Source organism: Pogona vitticeps, chromosome 5 (assembly GCF_051106095.1).
Source record: "Pogona vitticeps strain Pit_001003342236 chromosome 5, PviZW2.1, whole genome shotgun sequence".
In the NCBI taxonomy this organism is placed as follows: domain Eukaryota; kingdom Metazoa; phylum Chordata; class Lepidosauria; order Squamata; family Agamidae; genus Pogona; species Pogona vitticeps.
In genome coordinates, this window is record NC_135787.1 from 94,124,562 (window position 1) to 94,149,561 (window position 25,000).

The following is a 25,000-nucleotide window of genomic DNA, read 5'->3' on the forward strand; positions in this document are numbered from 1 at the left end:
TGCCATGCCAGCTGTATCGTACAGCCTGACCCTTAGACAGGCACAAATGAGATTCTGTAAGCAACAAGTGAAAGGGCTCATATGGCAGCTTGGAAAGGATGACTCAAGCTCCACTGTACACAGTTAAACACAAGGGGTTTCTCTCTCTCTTTCTCTCTCTCTCTCTTACTGTAAAACGGTAGTTTTTCACTTGTGGCCTTCCAGATGTTTTGGATTTCTATCAGTCCCAATAAGGATGACTCATCATCAGGGATCCTGAGAGTTCATGTTCAAAATGTCTAGAGTGCCAAAGATTGAAAACCCTTCTCTAGATTTAAATGCACAGGTCCTGATCATGACAGGGACCAGTGTGGCTTTAACCTTCCCCTCTCTTTTTATTTAAACATCTGTGCCCCTTCCCTGTGTCATGGGTTGAAAAAAAGCTCAATGCCAATGATATCTTTCTTTTTTAAAAAACTCTTGCACAAGGAGGTTGTTCTCTTACTGGGAAGGAACATTTTTCACTCTGTGCAGGGTGGAAAATGCTTGATTTTTTAAATAAATGGCAGGAATATTAAACATCCCTCACACCCCTTCTGGCTGGTCCTCACCCATGTTAGAGCCACATGCATGCTTATTCCAGAATATGAAAACAAATTTCTTTTGACCCTTTATTTGCATATAATTTGCCATAGAAGGACCTGACTGTTGAAAGCCCTGAGTTTAGGAGCACCTTGCCTTGCATGGTGGAGACTTCATTCAAAATAATTCAGTAAGCTTTGTGTTTCATTTTTGAGAAAAACATGATATTGATTCTTTTACATATCAGTGTGACTGAATATGTAGCTTATGATCACATGAATATTCCTTCCAGCATGACCTTATTTCTCATATTTAATTAAACTTCTCTGTGAACATTGCAGCTTCATTTGCTCAGATACAAAACAGATTAGGTGTTGTTTTTTTAATCTTCCAGAAAAAATTGCCTGCCCTGTCAATAGGCCAGTCAGGTGACCTGAGGCCTGGGGAATTTGTCGTGGCCATCGGAAGCCCTTTTGCCTTACAGAACACAGTGACAACAGGTATTGTTAGTACAACCCAACGTGATGGCAAAGAGCTTGGCTTGAAGGATTCTGACATGGATTATATTCAGACCGATGCTATTATCAATGTAAGTAAATGCTTGTGACTTCAGTAAATCTCCAGAACTATGGAAGACTTTCTACCCGTCTGCTCACAAAGCCATCAAGAATGGAAATACATGTCTTCAGCCCTTATATGACAGTTGGCTCTTTCTTTAGCTTACAACAGCCCAGAATCTCCTGCCATGTTTGAACACTTCTTTTGGTTACTCCAAGGAGTGGTGCAGTTCAGAAAACCCCCCTATAATAATGGCCACAGTCCTCTTGGTGTGACTTATGCTGTGCAAATATTATGATGACATTTGTTTTTATTTTATTTATTTTCCGGCTTTTACCCTGCCATCATCATCATCATGCAATCGGAATATTTAAACTAAAGGAAAGCTTCCTATAATCCTGCCACTTTTCAGGCTCTGAGGATTCCATTTTTCCCTTGGAAACCTTTGGGGCCCTCAGGACTGGAGGAAGGAAGCCTTTAATGCTTATGAAAATGCTGCCAGATTGCTGCCAATGGAATCAGGACCACTGGCAGCAATCAGGCAGTGATTTTTGCCTGTTAAGGGTGCCTGTCCCCTGGTCCTCCCAAAGGCTTCCCCAGGGCAAAAAAGTATCCCTAGGGAGCCTTAGAACATGAAGAGCGATATAGGAAGCTTTCCATTAGTTTAAATCAAATATTCCCATTGTACAGTGATGACATCATCATACTCGTGTGGTGTAAGTTACTTCAAGAAGATTTTGGCCAATGAAATGAAGAGGATTGATTGGGCATTGCTGTAGTGCTTCCTGTTTTCTTCATTTAAATGTGCTGAACATGATGCATTGTTATTCATCAGTCCATCAGTTTGAGAAGTTTTGGAGGAAGACTCTAACCCCTGTACTCCGTGCAATAATCGGACTACTGATTTCCCGCCACCACCACCACTTTTCTTTTCCAAGACTCAGTAAGGAGGGAGAATAATAGCCTAGCACTCCTAGGGTGCTGAAAGAAATATTTTCGGTCATCTTTCTCCAACCTGGTGGCACCCAGCAGCTTCCATCGTCTCTGACTGTCATGTGCTGTCTGAGGGTGAATAGAACTGAGGTCCATCTTGAGGGTACAAGATGGAGAAAGGCTCTTGTATGGATGTTCCCCTTGGTCTCTTAGTGACACGCTGGGAAACATGAGCACTAAAAAGGCTTAGGGAAGTAGCAACTCTGACTATCTTCTGTCATTTTCCAAGGTGACAAAAATGTAACTCTTGCATAGAAATATATACGAAGAGTACTAGCATCTGTTTTAGGTATTTAATATTCTACTGGCCTTCGAGTTTCCAGGCTTATTTGAAGTACAAACTAACTTACTGACATTTGCAACTTACTTAAGTGAATGTAGAGAGGGACGTGGTGGCGCTCTGGGCTAAACCGCAGAAGCCTGTGCTGCAGGGTCAGAAGACCAGCAGTTGGAAGATCGAATCCACGCAACGGAGTGAGCTCCCATTGCTTTGTCCCAGCTCCTAGCCAACCTAGCAGTTCGAAAGCATGCAAATGCGAGTAGATAAATAGGGACCACCTCGGTGGGAAGGTAAAACGGTGTTCCGTAGTCATGCTAGCCACGTGGCAACAGAAACTGTCTTTGGACAAGCACTGGCTCTACGGCTTGAAAATGGGATGAGCACCGCCCCCTAGAGTCGGACACGACTGGACTAAAAATGTCAAGGGGAACCTTTACCTTTACCTAAATGAATGTATATATATTTTCATGGAGGAGAATGTTATTTATAAGCATTATTTGTGAGTGGGTTGGTGTTATTGAGTTCTTGTTCTAGATTAAGCAGTTCCTCCTCTCTAATGAGAGTTACCACAGGAAATGAGTTAACATTAACCAAAGGTTTAATCTTTTTCAATGGGGCGGGGTGTACAACAACTTCAGTGGGTCCAATGGTATCAGCAACCACAGACATTTCAGACCACATTCCTTGTAAGCCTGTCATAACTAATGAGTCCTTCAATGAGGGGACGTTCCAAATCTCTCGAGGTCGGTAGGTCTCCTCCATGGTTCACTCTTCTCCACACAAATAGTCTCACAACAAGGGTGTCGAGCCCAGTCGCCCTTGAGTGGTGTCATGGCCGTGGGGATAGGGCCCTCCTTCTAGGGCCCCTTCCCTCTTGGATAGGCATAAACAGTGCATTCCAATGGCTCCGCCTCACCCAACTGTATCTCGATCCCCACATTTCCACATTCCCAAAAGGTTCCCTTTCCCCTCTCAGTTTTTGTCTCTCCCTTTTGAAGAAGGAAGAACACATAAGACTCTTCCTCTCCCTTTGACAGCAACCCTTCTTGCTCCTTCTCTTCTATTTCCGGACTCTCCCACTCTTCTGAGCCCCAACTCCTCTTCCCTTCTTGCCTATCTCCTGTGTCACTTACCTCCCTTTCCTCCTCTATTAAGAAACCCTCCACTAATGGCTGTTCCTTTCCTGCCTTTTTCTTCCCACCTCCTTTTCCCCTCTGTTTTCCAGCCTTCCCCTAGGACCAGGTTCTGCAGTAAAGATGGTGTTGACTCCTTCTGCCCTAGATGAGGGAGGGGATGGTTCACTTCTAGGTTTAACCACTTTCATTGATTCCTCTTCACAGTTGGATGCCTGGACAAATAGATAGGCAAATAGGTGTTCTTGCAGAGTGAGCTGGTTACAGGGGGCAAAATATGAACGGACTTTCTTCCACTTTCTGATCTCACATGTAAGAAAACAGTGACGTGGTCACACCAATGAAATGTTTTCTAGTTCTCCTCCTTTGATTTTGAAATTTAAATTTGTGGTCACATGACGCATTAGTGACTCATTTACCAGGCAAGTGTGCTAACTGCAGATCATTTCTTGCTCAGCCAGAGGCTTCTACTTTGTTGTTGTTGTGGATCTTTTAAAAATAATGTTGCATGAACGATCTTATTGCAGCTTTTTTGAACTGTCATGGTGCATGTCCTTTTGTAACTTTTTTTTTTAAAAAAATTCCTTCGATATATGTGTGTGTGTCGATATATTGGTTAACCTTTGTCAAATGGTCTCAACAAGAAGCTCTAGGCACTTACTGAATTGAAAGGAAATGACTTGGTAATGCAAAAACACATTGGGATGCACATCCTACAATAAATGCCATGTGACTTCAAAGCATGACAGGAACATGATTAAAAAATTGCATAACCACAGGGTGACATTTCGCTGGTGTGACCATGGGCTAAGTCAATAATGTAACCACATTATTATATATTTATGTGGGAGAAATCATGGAACTGGTGATCATTAAAAATTTGTCTTTCAAATAAGATTTGCATTTTCTACAATGCACTGTGACATTTTCTGGTTTTCTTTTTTCTTCTCTTTTCATATTTTACAGTATGGAAACTCAGGAGGACCACTGGTAAACTTGGTAAGAAAATATTGTATAGAGCCTTGTGCAAATGTAATGGAATTGTTGTTTTAGGGGTAAAAGGGGTTTGGCCATATTGCGCAGCTGTTATAAATTTATCTAAATGAAAGCAAAGCAAGGTGCTTCAAGCATCACAGGATCAGAGCAATGGAAACCTGTTTTTATCTTTCTTTCATCTACAATGAACATAGGAACAAGAGTGTAGGTCCATTAGTATAGTGATGACATCCTGTTTTGTCTCTTCCTAACCCAACCTAGTTCCTACACTCTTTGGATCTACTTTCAGTGGCTATAGCATTTCAAGATCTCAAGCAAAAATAAGTCTCTACCTAAGATAGGTCTTGTTCTGTGAGGTTCTGTAAGGAAAGAAATCAAGGATAGAACATGGCACCCCATACTCAGATGCAAAAGCCAAATCATCCAGTGCAGCTGGGGCAAAAGTGGAGCATAGGGCAGCTTCTTGATACAAAGCACTGTAATAACTTGGTGTGGACAGTATACATGTTTGATATGATGTTAAACGCAACACTTTACATGTCAACCCATTTTGTTGTTGTTGTTACCCAAAAGGGAACATCAAACAAAGGGTCCCCCTTGATGTTAAGGTGTTTTCCTTGTAGACATCTGCTCTTTGCTTGCAAAGCAGTAGAGTATTCAAGCAACAGTATCTGAAGATCTGCAAATAAGACACTAGCTAACTAGAATATAAGACAGAGGAGGAGTGCAGGAGTTGTTGTTTTTATTGAGAAGATGAATTTTGTAGACTAAATTTAATGGTTAGCTCTCCTAGAACAGATTCATGGAGTCAGTGGGACTTGCATCTACAATGTTAAATAGAAGCATTACTAAAACTGAGTTAAGAGCATCAAAAATACAAACAATCCCATTTTAAGAACCCCTCTTAGATAGTCAGGGACATGGTGGTGGTGCGGGTTAAACCGCAGAAGCCTCTGTGCTGCAAGTTTGGAAGACCAGCAGTCATAAGATCAAATCCAATCCCGTCGCTTGTCCCAGCTCCTGCCAACCTAGCAGTTTGAAAGCATGTAAAAATGCAAGTAGATAAACAGGTACCACCTTGGTGGGAAGGTGATGGCATTCCGTGTCTAGTCACGCTGGCAATGTGACCACAGAAACTGTCTTTGGACAAACGCTGGCTCTACAGCTTGGAAACAGGGATGAGTACCGTGCCCTAGAGTTGGACACGACTGGATTAAATGTCAAGGGGAACCTCTGCCTTTGCCTTAGACAGCCAATCAGTAAAGGAAAGCCTGCCTTCTGAAGAGAAAGGTCTTTGTCTGCCTAGGCAAGGACAGTAGAGATGGGGCCACTCTGGTGTCCTGTGGGAGAGAGTTCCAGAGTCTGGGAGCAGCAACAGGGAAGGCCATCCCCCATGTCTTATCCAAAGCAACTGTGAGGGTGGTGGGACCAAGAAAAAGGCCTCACCTAATGATTTAAAAACCTGGGCAGATTAATAAAGAACTGCAGTTTTTGAGATAGCTTGGACCCAAGCCATTTAGAGCTTTAATGGTTGAATTCTGCCCAGACACACACCATGAGCCAGTGGAGCTGCTGTAACAGGGGTTATGTGATCCCTTCAGCTAGCTTTGGTTAATAATCTGTTCACAACATTTTGGACCCATTGAAGTTTCCGAACACTTTCCAAAGGCAGCCCCATGTAAAGCATGCTATAGTAATCCAGCCAGGATGTAACTAAGGCATGTGTCTCCATGGCCAGATCAGACGTCTCCAGGGATAGTTGTGGCTGGCACATTGGTTTTAACTGTGCAAATGAACTCCTGGCCACCAGCAAGGGTCAGGGATGAATCCAGGAGGGCACCAGGCTGCACACCTGTGCTTTCAGGAGAAGGACAGGCTGAATTTCTATTTCCTGATTTCCCTTTCAACTGACCAGAGCACTTCTGTCTTGTCAGGGTTAAGTATCCATTGTTGCAGAGTTCTGAATTTTTGGTTAAATTCCTTTCACTGTGCAGCAGAAGTACAGGGATTCACAGAGCAGAATAACTTCACGTTTCCTAAATTAGTTCACCCTCTTTTCTCATCAGTTGGCACTTACCATCTCAACTGCTGGATAGCTCAGTAGTTTAGGCATTTGTCTGCAGAGCCAGAGGTTTGAGGGTTCAGGTCCCTTCCACCTCTGCTGTTCTAAGGTGATGATTCACACTGAGACATTATTAGAAGAAAGAAAATGTTTATTTACTTACAATGAGTAAATAACCACAAGCTAACAACATGGCTGACATTTTTGAGCAACAGGTCCCAATAGACTAACTGCTTCAACAAACAAAAAAGAGAGGAAGAAGAGCAGAGCAGAGAGGCTGGGCTCTCTTTGAAATCTAGAGGCAGGGAAGGAACAACTGGTTAGTGCTGAGTAGATTGACAGTCCCTCAAGCCTGGAAAAGGTCCCTCCCAGCCAGAATAGAGGCAGCATGCAAGGTTGCAAACCCCCTGCCTCAATATCCAGCACCAAAATAGCTTCCTCAAATTCCACAATTCCACACATAGGAGAGCACTCATTTGCCAGTTGAAACTTAGTTCAATTCTGTTAACAGGACAGTGCCCTGTGATGTAACTTAAGAACACAGGCTAGCTTAGAAGACATAAGGAAGGCCACAAGGCAACATAGAATTGCAAGACAGTTCAATGTGCCCTGTAATGCGTAACACTTCTCCCTGCCCTCCTCCATCTGCTGTCTGAGCTGATTGTTTGACTCTGCTGAATGACATTTCTGTTGTCTAGCAAACAACTCAGAGAGAAAAAGAAGAACAGGTAGTTATTTACCCTGTCTAGTGAGAGAAATCCACAAATGGAAACATGTATTTCTTAATGGACCTCCACTATGTTGAGTCCCATACCTCAGGAGAAAACCCTTGCTAGTTAACAGCCTGATGTAGACCCACTTTAACACCAGACATGTTCTGCACTCAGGCCACACCTTTCTCTTTGAACCAGTTAACGGGCTCTCAGTGTTGTCAGAATTGATGATGATGGAAATTTGTGCTGTATATATCTAGGACCTGGGAAAGAACTAATGTTCCACAAGCATTGTCACCTGAGTTGTGGAAAATGCGTGCTTCACTCAAAAACATCTGTTTTCTGCAGCCATGACAGTAACAAACAGAATATGAATGATTTTAAAGAGCAAAAGACAATAGACTTGCCCACATCAAACAATTTCTTTCCAGCACCTCATTGTCCGTGAATGCATCTCTGAGAGACTATTTTTGCTGAAAGAGATCTCTGCACTTGAGCGGGGAATTGCCAGCCAATTAGCTGACAAGACAGGCTGTACTGAACTGTGTCTGAAGCAGTGGTGCCTGTCAGGGATGTTCAGGCTCTGGGCGACACTGAGAGTGTCTCTGCATTCAGAAGTACATATGAACGGATGCTAGACGCTGTGGGAGGACTGTTGCCTTCCCATGCTCTGCTCATGGACTTCTCGGACATGTTTGGCTGGTTACAGCCAAATAATTTCATGGACCTTTGTTATCTCATTGTATATATAAAGTGGATTTTAATAGTGTAATTGAATTGTAATTATAGGATAGCCCTAGACTGGTGTTCTTTTCTTCACTTGATTAGAGGCAGATGAGAGAAGAATGGAGACACAATAGCTAGGTCTTTTCCTTCCATCTCATTCCTGCTGTAGATCCTGCCATACTCCACAAATGGAAGTCAGCAAGGCATGGAGAAGCAAGAGAAAACTAACATGTCCCCATCCTTCCCCTCATTATGTGCAGGGCGGATCAACTGAATAGGACTGATCCCCTGGAACATTTAAAGACTTCTCAATTGGCTTTATTATTTGCTTAGCTGCTCTTTTTTAAAAGCAAATGAAGAATCACATTGACATTGATCTTGCAACAATTGATTGATCCCACCTACTTATTGGGTAGTGGTGTAAATCGTCACGTATTACATTTTTGCATATGTAAATTTAAAAAATTCTGATATTCTCCTGCTCCTGGGTGAGATGACAAAAGGTTTTGTTTATTTTTGTCATTTTGGTAGGGTTTTTTAAACCAAAAATCCACAAAAGTGTTCTTTGTTTAAAAACCTGTATTCTGTGGGGGGAAAGGAACTGAAAACTTCACATGCTGCACAAAGCCCTTGTTCTTTGTTCAAAATACTAGATTTTAAATCTTTTTTATTTTTGTCAAAGCCACAGTTGTTGTCCAAACACTGTTACTGAGGGGGAAAGTGCTTTCCTTCTGCTATCAAGCGGGAAAAACTAGCAGTAGTTGATCATTTTGTTGACAGGATGTCTCAATGTGTCAATATAACCTTTTTTTTAATTGAGGACAAAAAAATGTTCAGATATTCATCTCCTTCTTACCATTGGGTATTAGTACTGATAACACTGTAAGAAGAACAGTAAGTCATTTTATGAAGCAAAGCAGAAGCTGCTATGAAGGCATTTCTTTTTAAAAGTAAACCCTTTTGAAATAATAAAAGTTATATCTTATTTCAACAGGATGGTGAAGTGATTGGCATCAACACTTTAAAGGTTACTGCAGGAATTTCCTTTGCTATTCCTTCTGATCGTATTGCTCGATTCCTCTCAGAGAATTATGACAAGCAAAGTAAAGGTAAAATTTGTGAACAACAGAGGGAGATTTGGCTGGAAAAAGATGCTGTATATCATTTTTATTGCAGCTACAAATATTTTCCAAGAGAGGTGCCATAGAATCATACAGATGAGGCAGCATGATGATAACATTATAATCTCTTTGAAAGAATTTTTCCACTCTTCTGCTTTTAGCCCTGGTGTAGTGTGCAGCTATGTATTCTTAAAAGGAGACCTCTTGTCTCATCAGAAATGCCTCGAGGCTTTAATAAGACAAGGTGCTCTTATTGTGCACTCTGAATTTGTGTTCATCAGGAGATAATGCTAAGATTTAGTATAATACTGAATTAATCAAATCCTAACAGGAATATGTCAACAAATATGGGGGGAAAAGATAGCCTATAGACTGGAAACATTCAGTGTTCTCGATTCCTCTCAGAGAATTATGACAAGCAAAGTAAAGGTAAAATTTGTGAACAATAGTGGGAGATTTGGCTTGAAAAGGGTGCTGTATATAGCAATATGCAATTGCTATTCAGAGAATAGTAATAATGGTAATTGTGTGCTGTCAAGTCAATTCTGTCTTATGGCAACCATTTTCCAGAGTTTTCTAGGTAGAGAACACGCAGAAGTGATTTATCATTCCCATATTCGGGGGGGGGGGCGCCTCCTGAGACTATGCAGCTTGCCTGAGGCCACACAGGCTGGCTGTTCTGGGATACATGGTGAGGAATTGAATTCCCAGCCTCTGGCTCCGCAGCCAAATAGACAGGAATGTAGTAGCTATAGGACCATTGCATAATTTCCCCTACAATTAAAGTGATGTCCAAGATTTCAAAACAAAACAAAACAAAACAAAACACAGTTCTGCCACATATGGAGCAAGAAATAACAAATGTTCAACCTAGATTCAGGAAAAGAAAAGTCAAAAAGGAAGGTGGCAAACGTACACTAGCTACTGGAAGATACCAAAGGACTGCAGAAGAATATCAGCTTATAAAGTTCAGCAAATCATTTGACTATGTGGGTCGTTAAAAGCTGTGTGGATAATTCTGAAAGAAAAGGAGTGTCACAATATTTAGTTGTCCTGCTATTTAACCTGGAGAAGAGGCCACTGTTAGAAAAGGATATGGGGAAACAAGGAGTTTTTCATTGGTAAAGGGGTTTGACAAGGGCTTGATTTTGTCCAGTAATGGACAACATCAAGAACGTTGGGGGCAGCTAGCATCAGATCTTTCATAGTGATTTCAAGGGGCATAGAAAACAATGATATACCCCAAAAAATAAGACAAAGTCTTGTATTAATTTTGCTCTAAAAACCGCATTAGGGCTTATTTTCAGGGGATGTTTTACTTTTTTCAAGTATAACAATCTGCATTTATTCAAATACCATCATTTATTATTATTATTAATTTATTCCTGTTCTCCTTCCCCTTCTTTAAATGTACCTGATGCCACTTCTTCCAGGGGTGCCACCTGCCACTGCCAGGTGATGGCTCGGGTTCCTCCAGTGGCGGTGCCTGGGCTAAGGCTCCCGTTGGGGATGGCGGGTGCTGGGTTTGTTTTGCGGGAAACAATGGCAGCCGTGGAGGGGGCAGCCTTGGTGTGGAGGCTGGTGGGATCCCAAAGCGGGTGAGCCCGGTTGAGGAGAGAGCGGTGGCTGCTTCAACACAACAATGGCCCTGCCAGCAGCACCGAAGAGGGAGCCAAACAAGAGGAGGGTTAAAAGGCTTAGGGTAGGAGAAAGAGGGAAAATAAAGGTAGGGTGGAGGCCTGGCTGGCTGGAGGGGGCCAGAGCTCCAAAATCGTCTCCCCCCCTCCAACCTTGTGCTTTGTTAGCCTCACTTGGGCACACACTGGAGGGGGGGAGCGCGCACACTGCAGAGGCGCGAGTCCCAAGAGCTGTTGGAAACTTAGGAGCCAAGGGTCAAGTTCTCGGCAGCACGCAGCTCCTTCCTGGCCGCCCAGCCCCTCTGCAAGTGAGGGAAGTGGGAGAGGAGGGGAAGAAGTTTTAAGTCTCTCTCAAGGGCTTGGAGGATCCAAGTGAGACCCTGGTGGAGGGCATGGTTTCACTTAATTGGGACTTATTTTTGGGTTAGGGCTTATATTATAATCATCTTGAAAAATCATACCAGGGCTTATTTTCAGGGTAGGACTTATTTTGGGGAAAACATGGGCAGTTGTGATGTTGCTTGTACTTCTCCACCCTCACAAAGATCTGTGTCAGTGTGAAAAGATCATTTTTAAAGGTTTGGCCAACTCCAGTGTGTATCCCATTAAGTGGCTACCAAGCAACTCAGTTCACCACGTGACTTGGTGCTAGATTTTCCTGGGGTTCCATAGTTTTAAAACTATTTCTGAGAATCCCAAGGAAGTGATGAGTCATCTCCAGGTTTGCTTGCAGGGAAAAGTTTACTGAGTAACTTACAGACATGCAGGTGCACCCAATAAGCTGGAGCAGGCAACAGTGTGGCCTGCAAGTCAGTGCAAGATGTCCAAACGACCAGTGGGCAAATCAAATAGCCTTTTTATCATTACTAATGAGCAGTAGAGGCATATGAATTACCTATTCCCCCCCATTCCTCATCACGATAAGCTAAGGTATGCATATGAAAAAGTGCAAAGAAGTATTGTTTGATAAGCACATCTGCTTTCTCTAGCCTGCCTGCCTTGCCAAGCACGGCAGTTTGACCATCCTTTGATCCACCTCCATGCCAAGAAAACACTGAAGCAGCTTTACAGTGCCAAGGAAAATAGAAAACAGCAAAGCAAAATGGAAAACATCTGTCCCAGTGCACCTTGATTTTAATCTGGCAGTGGAAGGATGGTAGCAAATGACAAAGTCACTTCCCAGGCCTACGAGGCCTTGAGTAAGCATTAGTGAGCTTTACCAACCCCCCAAGATGCCATGAGACTTACTGGGTCCAGCGAATTTGGTTTGAAGAGCGGGAGAAGGCCCCTGGCTATATAAGGTGTTCTGCTTGCTAACCGTCCTCTTTCTTTTCAAACATTCCAGGAGAAGGAAGCCTTTGTCATTTGTGCTATTTCTTGCTGCGTCAGAGGAGATTGATTGCTCCAGAGAGAAGATCAGTTGATTTGGAGCATGGGAGGGCAGCTACAGCTCCCTCCCAGGGTTGAGAGTTAATTTTTCCTCGATTTCTTTCAATTTGATCTTTGAAGGGGAAATGATTTTAAAGTTTTTTCATTTAAATTAAGGGTTCGGGGGGGTGAGGGCGGCGGCGGCGGTACTTTCGTGCCCACACACCCAGGCGCAAACTTTCCTTGTTTATTGTTCTGTTTCACTGTTTGGGGTGGTCTACCTATAGCGGGGTTAATTTGATATCAGGGTGTATGGTCAGGATCCAGTGTTTATTCGGGATTGAGGCAGCTGGGCGCTGAGTGGAGTGGGCACACAACCCCTTCCCCCCCCCTCAGCTTGGACTGTTTGTTCTGCTGCATATTTTTGCGGGGGCAACAGGTGGCTTGCTGTTGCTTTAGTTGAGTATTTCATCACCCCCCTCCCCAACCTGCACCCTATTATTCTTAGCTTCCCACCTGCGGGTTGATTTAATTAAATTTCTTATAAAAATGGAATAGGTTTGGTCTTTATACAGTTATAATAAATAAATAGATAAGTTTAAGGGTACTGTTAATCATAGGTAAGTAATAATATTAAATAGTTGATTGATTACATTTAGAAAGGGAGGTAATATTCAATTGATTATTCCTTTTACTTTAATTAAATTGATAGATGGTTAAGAGCTTAGTAAGTGATTGATATTTAATCATAAACATAAGTTATAATCTGGGAATTTAGTTGATTTAGTTGATTGGCTAAGTATTTGTTGTAATAGGTAGGATTGATTTGCATTATTAATTTTATTTTAATTCAATAAGAATTTGTTGCTTTAAGTAGTGGGCTGGTACATTAAACTGTTTTGGTAATAAATAAGGGTTGGTTAGTAGCTTAACTAGGATTTGTATGGGTAAGCTGAGTGTTAGCGAGTAATTAGTGAGGTAAGAAGTTATTAGTATTTGGGGAAGTAATTTGTTATTGACTAACTAAGAAAGTAATTAGTTCATAATTAGATACTAGTAATTAGAAGTAACTTAAAATTGATTCGGTAAGGTGGCTTATTAGCTGCATTTATTCCAAAACATTGTTATTAATGATGAATCGAATTTGCAAGTAATGGCTTCCAGGAAGGGTGCAGGCAACAGAAAACGTAAACAACCAGCTAAGAAAAGGCTGCCGCCACAGTCTTCCTCTGATGAAGAATCTTGGCTTATTTAGAAAGAACTTCAGGATAAAATTTCAGCCATGGAGGCTGAGAGAGCTGCTAGACAAATACCTCAGCCAGAGGAGGTGCAACCTTGTATATCTAGTAGAGATTCCAAGGGTCACTGTAGGGCTAAGCTTAAGGCCTTAGCTCATGACCTAATGGATCATTTTAATGTTCTTGAGGCTGAGCGGATACCTGGAGAGAGCAGCAGAACAGAGGCCGAAGGTGCGTCAGCCACACCTAAGCCTAGGGCTTCCATCAGGAGCAGCAGATCCCCATTGTCAGTGACAGCTATATCAAATATAGAGTGCCAGCAAGTAGAAGAGGACGTAGAGGAAGCATGTCCTGACAATCAACACACATTAGAGTGTCAGTTATTGGTCTCATAAATGAGAGCAAAAACCACGAAACAGGAAAATCCAGGCTTCCTTCACTCCCGATTGAAGTTAACTGCTTGAGTCAAACACAGTCCCGGGACATGAACTCTTGGAAAACCTGCATTTAAGTCTGTTTCGATTTTACTAAAAAGAAACCACTTAATACCGTATCTTTACTGTTCAGTGACTCAATTTTGGTAACGTAAGGCTAAATTCATTATCTATAGGGAAACTGCTCTGTTCAAAGGACTAGAAAGGCCACAATATTAAACAACATGAGTTTATTTAAGTGAACAAAGAAAACATTTCTCTACAGTTTCATTTCTAAGCAACAGCATAACGTTTCAGCACCTTCTATAAAAATTAACTATTAAAACAAAATCTAAACTATAAACTAAGGAAAACAAACGATATTCTTACGCAGTCCATATTGTTAAATCAGGTTCCTTCGTCTGGATCAAAGATATTCAACGCCATGTTTTCAGATACCCAAAACTCTCTTCTTCCTTCTCTCCCTCTCAGAGTTCCTTTTTCCAACCTCTTGTAAATTTCTCCAACCTACCCCTTCCTGACATATTCGACCAATCACGAAGGAAAGAATTAGCATAGGGTACGCCCTACTTTCCCACCAACACCAAAGAATTGTTTATAACTCAGGTTAGAGATATTTTGACTCTGCTGTGTTTTTCTCTCCAGCTGCAGCGATAAGCTTGGCAACATGAAGCTGAAAATAACTACTAGTAATTTTCCAGAACTTAGCCTGTGTCAGACTCAAAATGGATTTCTTTATGGTTAAAACATGACTATATAACCCATCTCTAATTAGAAAAATACACTTCATCACACACCCCCGCTAAATTTCTTCTAAATTCAGAACAGTTATTCTGAGCTAATTTGAAGTAAATTGATAAAACAACTAAAAGTAAATGATTATATATGGATTGTAACAAACAATAACAGCAATACAATCTTTTGGCACACCATTCAGATATACAAAAAGAAAACAAGCATGTTAGTTTATTAACCACAGTAACTACTCCAACCATCTTCTTTAGCGGTCAGGAATATCTGGATCTTCGCAGTACATCCTGGAAAGTCCATCTGCCACCACATTTAGCTTCCCAGGTATATGTTGAACTTCAAAATCAAAATCCTGCAATGCTAAACTCCATCTCAACAATTTTTGGTTCTGAGACTTCATCTTTTGCAACCAGACTAAGGCTCTATGATCAGTTTGGAGTGTAAATTTACGCCCCCATAAATAAGGTCTTAAAAGATTAAGAGACCAATATATAGAAAGAGCCTCTTTTTCAAGGATTGCATAATGCCTCTCTCTTTCCAAGAGCTTTCTAGAGAAGTATGAGATAGGATATAGGTTCCCATCCTCCCCTTGCTGTAACAAAATAGCTCCTAATCCAAATTCTGAAGCATCGGTTTGCAAAATGAAAGGCTTATCAAAATCAGGTGATTTCAGTATAGGGGCATTAATAATCTTCGCTTTTAAGGTTTCAAAAGCCCCTTGGCACTCGGGGGTCCAATTAACTTTGACAGGCTGTCTCTTCTTAGTTAGCTCTGTCAGAGGTGTAGCCAATTCACTGAAATCAGGGATGAATTTCCTGTAATAGCCAACTACACCTAAAAATGAACGCACTTGCTTCTTAGTTTTTGGAATAGGCCAATCGTTGATAGCTTGAACTTTGGCTTGCAGAGTATGAATCTCACCTTGACCAACCAAATGACCCAAATACGTGACCTTCCCTTTCATCCATTGACATTTGCTAGCTTTGACAGTAAGTCCAGCTTGATGAATTCTAGACAACACAGTTTCAACATGAGACATATGAGAGTCAAAATCAGAACTGAAAATAGCAACATCATCAAGATAAGCACTAGCAAAAGGTAGACCTTGTAAAACTTTATCATTCTCTGAAATGATGCTCCTGTGTTTTTCAATCCAAATGGTAGCCTTTTGAATCTAAAAGTGCCTACATGAGTGATAAAAGCGGTCTTATCTTGTGAATTTTTGGCTAAATCCAGCTGCCAGTAAGCGTTCTTTAAGTCAATTATGCTGATAAAATTTGCCTTGGCCAATTTTTCAATTAAATGATCCATTCTAGGCAATGGATAAGGATCTGAAACAGTAACACTAACTTCCTGTAATCAACACAGAACCTTATCTCATCAAGGATCTTACCAGTAGAATCTTTTTTCGAAACCAGAACCACTGGAGATGAGTATGGGGATGATGACTCCTCAATTACATCCAGAGATAACATCTTTTGTATCTCTTGTTCAATCCGTAGAGCATGATCGCCAACTGCTCTGTATGGACTAGACCGAATTGGCTGATTATCAGTAGTGATGATTTCATGACTGACCAAATTTGTGTAACCTGGCTTATCTGAAAAAACATCTTGATACTTTTCTAGGATTTGGTACAGCTTTTCCTTCTGGAGTGAAGTACCTGTCAAAACAAGATTGTCAGACCAAGTACCAGCATCTTCTAATTCAGCTAGCATATCTACAGGCTCACTTTCAGACTGGTAACAAGCAACATTATATTGCAAAACCATTGCAGTTCTGTCTTTATACAATTTCAATCTATTGACATGGTAACTTACAAGCTTTTTATCAGAATTCAACATTTTTACTAAATAATTGTTATTCCCCAGTTTCTGTACCACTTCCCCTGGACCTTCCCAGCCAACTTCTAACTTAGAAGGTCTGAGAGGGTTTAAAACAAGAACCAAATCTCCCACAGCAAATTCCCTGTGCCTGGAATGTCTGTCATGGTAGAGCTTCTGGGTTGATTGAGCATTTAGCAAATTGTCCTTAGTCAATTCTTGCACAGCTAACAGTTTTTCTTGCAGATTTCTGACAAAATCAGCAACTGGAACTGTGCTGCTTTTCACCACACCTTCCCAATCAGATTTCAGGAAATCCAAAGGTCCTTGTAGATTCCTCCCAAATACCACTTCACTTGGAGAGAAACCACCAAGTATGAGCAGAACTTCGATAAGCAAATAAAGCAAATGGTAACAGATCGTCCCAAATGTTACCATACACCTGTACCATGGTCTTGCTCATCCTCAGTAAGGTTTGTTGACCTCTCTCGATTAACCCATGACTTTCAGGATGATAGGCGGAGCTAAATTTTATTTCTATTCCACTAAGTTCACAAATTTTGTCCATTAAGGAGCTACAAAACACCCCCGCCTGATCGCAAATTATCTGAGATGGTACTCCAATACGTGAGCACAAGTCTATGATGATGCGTGCGATGGTGGAAGCTCTTAGATTGCTCAACGCATAGGCCTCGATCCAACGACTAGCTTGGCAGATGAAAGAAATGATGTATTTCTTCTTAGACTTAGTTGGAACAAAAGGTCCCATGACATCCATTTGCAGACACTGGAAAACTTGATCAGGTATTTCCATCAAGAGCATTTCTGACTTTGTTTTATCTGTCTGATAACCAGCCCTTTGGCAATAGTCACAAGAACTGACATAGTCCTTCACATTTTTGTTAATACCAGGCCAATAAAAATGCTGAGAAATTCTTTTTAAAGTTTTTTGCACACCTTGGTGACCACTAGATGGATCGTCATGAGCTAACTCAAGAATCCTCAGTCTGTATTCCTGTGGTACTACAAGCTGTTGTGTGGGTTGCATGTTCAAGTGTGATTTGGGATGATATTCTCTATACAAAAGTCCATTTTGGCCCCACACAAAGTTAACTTGCTGTGGTATTGGGTTTTGAGCAAAGTCATCTGCTTGTGCTCTCAAGGAAACTAGCGAGGGATCAGTCATTTGCTTCACTTTAAACTCAGCTGACCCCATAGGCACTGATTCCTCTATTTCTGCTTCTGTATTAGCTGCATTACCTTGTTCTGCCACTAGATGTTGCTGCTGTTCTAAGTTTGTAATAGGGAGAGCTTCATCAGAACCACCCCCAGCCTCTGCTTTTTGGCTTTGGGAACGGGTGACCACTTTAAGAGTAAGACCTTCTTGGCTGTGCTTGAAATTCAAATAGGTGAGGTCATTTCCCAGCAAGAAGTCAGGTTTCCCCTCATGAGTGAGGGAAAGTTTAGTACCACGCCAATTTTTGAACGATAATTCCACAAACGCGAGAGGAATATGTTGTTCTCCTGCCTCTCCTGAACCATAGGTCCTAATAGGTAACCTTAAATTGTCCAAAATCAGCTCTGGGTGCAAAAATTTTCGGGATATGGAAGAAAGTTCAGCACCAGAATCACTGTAAGCATTTAAAACCACCTGTCCTTCATCAGTATGCAAAATCACCTCCTCAGAATAAGTCTTCATAGCCCATTCTTTCTGAGATTCAGGGATCACACAACCTGGGTCCATTAGGGTATACTTTTTCCCCTGTGGAGACTGTCTCATAGTTCCTAACTCTTCTCCTCCACGAACATCTAATATTTGAGGCACATAGTAGTTTACCGCTGCCTGTCTATCACTGGTTAGTGAAGCGGTAGTACTCACACTGGGTTGATTCTGTCTAGGCACTGTACCCATAACAGATTGGCTTTGAGTTGGTACTTGTTGACTCTCTGGGGTGTTAGGGCTTACCAGAGATACTTTGGGTGTGCCTCCCTTAGATTTGCGTGGCGCGGGTACCGGTGTTCTAACATCTGACTTCCTAGCTTGACTAGGGGGTCCTTGAGATTGTGCACAGTCCTTTTGTAGATGAGGGCCACCGCATTTAAAACAAGCAAAAGTGGGTCTGTTTTGATTTGGAGCTAAACTCCTGCGCTGATCAGTTGTAGTCTGCCTATACTCTTGATAGTAAGGCTTTTTAAAATCAGGCTGGCTTTGTCTCTTAGGTGCCTCTGCTCTAGGCACCTCTACTCTGACTGTAGGCGCTGGTTCAGGCTTCCTAAACGATAACATTTCGTCAGTCCTCAGTGCAAGGGATTGGAGGTCTTTAAATTCTCTCTCCAGCAAAGAACTCCTCAACTCTAAAGGGACCAAGTTCATAAATTGCTCCATGAACAATGCCTTTCTCATATCTGCTACAGATCTGATTTTCAAAGAGTCCAGCCATTGGTCTCCTAAAAATTCCAGCCTGTCAGCTAAAGCTGCATAACTCTCATTAGGCAGTTTCTTGATTTTTCTAAAATTCTGCCTCAGTAGCTCTTTTGTATAACCAAATCGTTGTTTAATAACCCAAACTAATTCAGACCAATCATAATCTTCCTCAGCCACTTTGGCTAATATTGTGGCCAACTGTCCAGCAACTTGGGTACGCAGTAACTTAACATACCAGTCCCTAGGTATCTCCAAATCTTGGCAAGATTGCTCGAAATTCTTAAGGAAGCTCAACACACAATCGCCCTCCTGGTATCTAGGTAGACTTCCCCTATCCACACTGGCTATAGAGTCTTTAATTGCCTGTTGAGCCTTTCTCTGTTCTTGCAGCTCCTGCACCTTCTGCTCTCTGCACTTAGTCTTTACTTTCTCAGCCTGATTCAAAGTGTTAACAAACTCCTTTTGGGTCCTCACTAGATCTGCAACCAGCTGGGTTAACTCCTCAGACGCATGCATCGGTGTGGTTGGATTACGCCCCCCTGCACCAGACGGATTCTCACCAACGGCTTCCTCTGTAGGTCGGGGTTGGGGATGTTGCTCCTGCGCTCGCCCTCTGGAATTTCTCCGGCTTGGAATGGGTAGTGGGTCAAATTCCTGAGGGTACCCACCAATTTGTAAATCCAATTGGTCTTCTTCAACCGAATCTTCAACAATCGATTGCTCCTCGTCAACCTCCGATTCCTCCATCAGCAAACGCAATTTGCTGGATGTTTTCCTCCGGCCAGTTTTCCTCTCAGTAACATGCTGTGCCATGCTGACTGCTTGCAGCCGCTGAGCTGTAAACCTCCCACTGTTTCGGCAATCAATTACCGCCAGCCATAAAACTGCCCTGAAAACCCTGATAAGGTGCCGTGACCTAGCTGTGCTTAGCAATGAAAAAGCTCACTTTAGAAATTTACACTTAGTCCTTTAACAGAATTCGCCCCCACAACTGACCCTTCTCAGCCAGGGCTTCAGTTGAAAAGAAAATAGAGCAGAGAAAAAAAATATTTAAACAGTTAGCAGGACAACCCACTCTGTGTTGCTGCCCTGTTTCAAACTGAAACCAGTCCGTGCCTGACCCTCAGCTTCAATTTACCACAGCATCTGGATAAATCCCAAGCAAACTGTGTAAAAAGAAAGCGCGGGTGTAACACTACTGAAATCAGGTTGTAAATCAGGCCCGTGGATCGTAACACCGCGGCCACCATGTGAGTTATTGGTCCCATAAATGAGATCAAAAACCACGAAACAGGTAAATCCAGGCTTCCTTCACTCCCGATTGAAGTTAACTGCTTGAGTCAAACACAGTCCCGGGACATGAACTCTTGGGAAACCTGCATTTAAGTCTGTTTCAATTTTACTAAAAAGAAACCACTTAATACCGTATCTTTAATGTTCAATGACTCAATTTTGGTAACGTAAGGCCAAATTCATTATCTATAGGGAAACTGTTCTGTTCAAAGGACTAGAAAGGCCAATTATTAAACAACATGAGTTTATTTAAGTGAACAAATAAAACATTTCTCTACAGTTTCATTTCTAAGCAACAGCATAACGTTTCAGCACCTTCTATAAAAATTAACTATTAAAACAAAATCTAAACTATAAACTAAGGAAAACAAACGATATTCTTACGCAGTCCATATTGTTAAATCAGGTTCCTTCGTCTGGATCAAAGATATTCAACGCCATGTTTTCAGATACCCAAAACTCTCTTCTTCCTTCTCTCCCTCTCAGAGTTCCTTTTTCCAACCTCTTGTAAATTTCTCCAACCTGCCCCTTCCTGACATATTCGACCAATCACGAAGGAAAGAATTAGCATAGGGTACGCCCTACTTTCCCACCAACACCAAAGAATTGTTTATAACTCAGGTTAGAGATATTTTGACTCTGCTGTGTTTTTCTCTCCAGCTGCAGCGATAAGCTTGGCAACATGAAGCTGAAAATAACTCCTAGTAATTTTCCAGAACTTAGCCTTTGTCAGACTCAAAATGGATTTCTTTATGGTTAAAACATGACTACATAACCCATCTCTAATTAGAAAAATACACTTCATCACATAGAGGGTCCTAGATTTGCTGTAACATCCTCGAGTGAGTGGAGCTTTCCTTGGGCCTGTGGTGGTCAGTTTGCAGCCACAACATTTGCAACGGTCAACACACAGAACATGGGGCCATCTGGCACATCTTGGGCTTATGCTGTGCCACAATTTAGTGATTGTGGAATGTCACATACTAATGTAGGGCCAGCAAGTCAGGGCATCCGGGCCAGTGCTGGCTGGTGGCTTTATCCTTCTGTAGTCAACACGGGCTACAACACAGTACCATTATGCAGCCTCCCATATGGGGACTACTCTGTGCCACTGGGAGATCACCTCACCCCGACGATTAAGGAAAAAATATGTTCAGGTAGGTATGTGGATTTATTCGACTTACTTAATAGAGATGTGGAGAAGAAAGAGACCAGGATAATGAAAAGGAGAGAGGATGGGGGGGGGAGCCAGAAAGGAATTGGGCCAATTGGCTCCCTGGTTATTTAATATAAGTGGGAGTCATAGTCAAAGCCCAACCATGGAGGGCCCAGTCTCTCTTTCAATACCTGGACTCCATATACAGGGCGTATATGGATTTTTCTGGTGTGGCATGGCTTCATTATGATCAAGCATTCAGGATGTGGAGTGCAATCCACCCCAATATGCAGTGGGATAAGCCACAGCTGGACAGTAGCTACAGCATATGTCACCGGCTAGACCAAATTCAGGGGAACGCTTTGATAATGGACACTTAAATAAGAAAGCTGTTCCTGGTCACAATCCCCACTTTACAGCAGGGCAGGTGGTTCAACCCCGCATTTATTGCTGGGAATACAATTCAAAAGGATTTTGTACTAAAATGCCATGTTATTTTAAACATGAATGTAGCACATGTGGGGGTCGCCACCCCAGTGCTACATGTTTTAGAACAGGCGCCCAGAAGCAAAATAAAGCTGGGGGGAAAGCCCAACAGTGGCGGGGGTGCGCCTGGTAAAGGGGCCCAGCTCAATTAGAATAGAGATATTAGAAGCCTGGTTAGGGCAGTATCCAAATTGGAAAGACGCTAAATATTTATTAGAGGGTTTTAAGCACGGTTTGCATGTTCCATCATTAAGGAAGCGTAGTGCATATGTGGTGAAAAACTGTACAGTGAGGGGTATGGAAGATGTAGTGCAAGGTAAAATAGATAAGAAAGTGGCTGAAGGAAAGGTCCTTGGAACCTTTCCAACGCCACCTATTGGGAACTTGAGGGTTTCACCATTGGGCATTGTGAGTTTAGACTTATCCACCACCTCTTTTCCAGAGGCAGCATCAGTCAATGATGCTATCCCTCCAGAGTTGTCTTCAGTTAAATACACTTCTTTGGACGAGGTGGTGCATATGGTCAGGAAATATGGGGTGGGGGCAGAAATTGCGAAATGCGACATTAAATCAGCATCTCGTCTTTTGCCCATTAACCCCAGTGACTTTAGCCTGTTAGGATTTCAGTTTCAAGGACCTTTTTACATAGATAGGGCCTTACCAATGGGTTGTTCAATATCTTTTGCGGCTTTTGAGAAGTTTAGCACATTTGTTGAATGGAAGCTTAGGAGTTTGACAGGTTATACCACTGCCCATTATCTCAATGACTACCTTTTCTGTGGGAAACAGAACACAGGAAGGTGTAGTTTCATACTAGAGCAATTTCATGTATTAGCAAAGCAGTTAGGATTACCACTAGCAGAAAAGAAGGGACCTACTATTTCACTCACGTTTTTAGGTATTGAGCTGGACACAATCCAGTAGGCATCATGGCTTCCTGATAATAAGCCAGAGGATCTGAGGAATAGATTAGCAATGCTTTTACAGAAGAGTAAAGTGACCCTGAGGGATCTTCAGCAAATAGTAGGACATTTAAATTTTGCATGTAGAGTTGTAGCCCCGGGGCGTCCATTCCTTAGGCAATTGTGCACTGCCATGCAGGGTCTTAAGCGGCCCTGGCATACAACCAGGGTCACCAGAAGCATGAGGGAAGATTTAGCAGTGTGGTGTTTCTGGAAGATTTTAACAGTATTTTCTTTGGAGAGGGGAAATAGGGCTTAAAGCGGATTTCCAGGTACATTCAGATGCTGCCAGATCTCTGGGATTCGGCATCTACTTTAGAGGCTGGTGGTGCGCAGGCACCCAGCCCGATAAATGGCACACTAGGGGCATTAGTAGGGAATTGACATTTTTGGAATTCTTCCCAATAGTTGGTACCCTTGGGCTTTGGGTCAAAGAGTGGTCAAATTCAGTGCTCTGTTTCTGGAGCAACAATCTGGCAGTTGTTTACATTATAATGTCACATGTCACATTTGGAGCGGGTCATGAAACTGGTTAGGGCATTCACGCTTTGGGCATTGCAATTTAATGTGTTGGTGTACATCCAGCTCATGCCTGGTCTTGAAAACAGGATAGCTGATGCATTGTCATGTCCACAGATGGACTTGTTCAGGGAGCTAGATCCCGGAGCTAAGGAGTTTCCCAAAGTGCTGCCCCTGGAGGTCTGGCTAATTGGCTACAGGATGCATCAAGAGTGATACGTTTGGCCTGGGCTCCAAGGACCAGGAAGGGTTATTTATCCATGAGTATGGAGTTTCAGGAATTCAGGAAAATGTTTAATCTTGAGCCGGAATGGCTGGCTCTGGTCGATCATTTGCAGCAATTCATGGTGCATTTGAATAGGAAAGGACTGGCACCTGGGACCATTCAGGGTAGGCTGTCTGCATTAGCTTATTACGCAAAGATCAATGGGTTCAGGGATCATACAGGGGACTACCACATTAAAAATACTAGAAGGGTGGTCTAAGGAGAGAGGAAGGAGTCAGGATACTAGGGTCCCTATTTCACCACAGCTATTGGAGCACATCTGTAATCAGTGGGCATTCTTGTGTGAAAATCCTTATGAGAAGGCCTTTTTCCAGGCAGCATCTTTGCTGACCTTCTTTGAGGCTTTTAGAATTAGCGAAGTGGTTGCGTCTGGAAAAGAGGATAAGTCCAGAATAGCCCTGCAATGGCAGGATGTTAAAATAGAGGATGGAAAGGTGAGAATACTCATTTGGCGATCCAAGGTCGATCAGTGGGGTAAGGGTACTCAGATTACGTTAGGGCAATGCAGCATTTGCAAATTTGCCCCATTAGAGCTATACAAGCATCTATGAAAGTGAGGGGGCAAGGCCCAGGATATTTTTTCCAGCATGCTGAGGGGTTGCCTCTGACGAGGTATCAGTTCTGGAAATTGACAGACTTAGCATTAACTAGGGTAGGAGTGACTGGTATGAGATTTGGAAGCCACTCCTTTAGAATAGGAGCAGCTTCTACAGCAGCCACTATGGGGCACACTTCAGAAGAGATTAAGAGATTAGGCAGGGGGTCTTCGGCTAGCTTTTGGAAATATGTGAGATCATTGCCTAATGTATAGGCAGGGGCCTGGTGTTGTGTCTACACAGGTACCATTTTGTTGGTGAGGCAACGACATATTATGATTATTGGACATAGCTATGTCCACTGGGCAGGGCTTTATGCCACTGAATCCCATTGGGGGAGTGATCTGGGCCTTGGGGCCGGTGCATAAGTCACATGGAGAGGAGTCCGAGCATGCAATGGATCCAACTTTGCCGGTTGGCGGCCTTTGGGCAGGCGCCACCAGATATACTGGTCATGCATCTCAGTGGTAACGATTTAGCCAGGCATCCCAGTAAGGCACTTGTTTTGGATAATGTGCGGGACCTGAGGTGATTGAAGACCAGGTACCCTGTGATGAGAATTCTGTGGTCCACGATTGTGCCACATCTGGCGTGGAGAGACACCCAGTTTTTCCTCAACATTAACACGACCAGGAGGAGTTTTAACCCTGAGGTATGCAGAACATTCTGCAGTGGCCTTGGATCAGTGATTGGTCACCAAAGGATCCAAATGGATAGGCCTGAGTTTTCTCAGAACAATGGAGTCCATCTGTCTGATTTGGGTTTGGGTGTCTTCCTTGAAGACATCCAGGGGGGTCTGCGTGTTGAGCTCGAGCAGCTTGATGGCAGGCATAGGACATAGCGTGGCTAGTCCCTATGCTGTGGCGGGTAGTGCAGAAAAACAG

General features: G+C 42.6%; 1 protein-coding gene across 1 annotated transcript in view; it reads left to right on the forward strand.

Annotated features, from left to right (window-relative positions):
- The window catches only part of HTRA3 (HtrA serine peptidase 3), a 59,701-nt gene that overhangs the window by 19,694 nt on the left and 15,007 nt on the right, over positions 1–25,000 (forward strand). Inside the window, exons 4-6 of the mRNA XM_073001015.2 lie at positions 956–1,150; positions 4,492–4,524; positions 9,017–9,131. Of these exons, the coding sequence (XP_072857116.2) occupies positions 956–1,150; positions 4,492–4,524; positions 9,017–9,131 (343 nt within the window). The remainder of the gene's footprint in view (positions 1–955; positions 1,151–4,491; positions 4,525–9,016; positions 9,132–25,000) is intronic.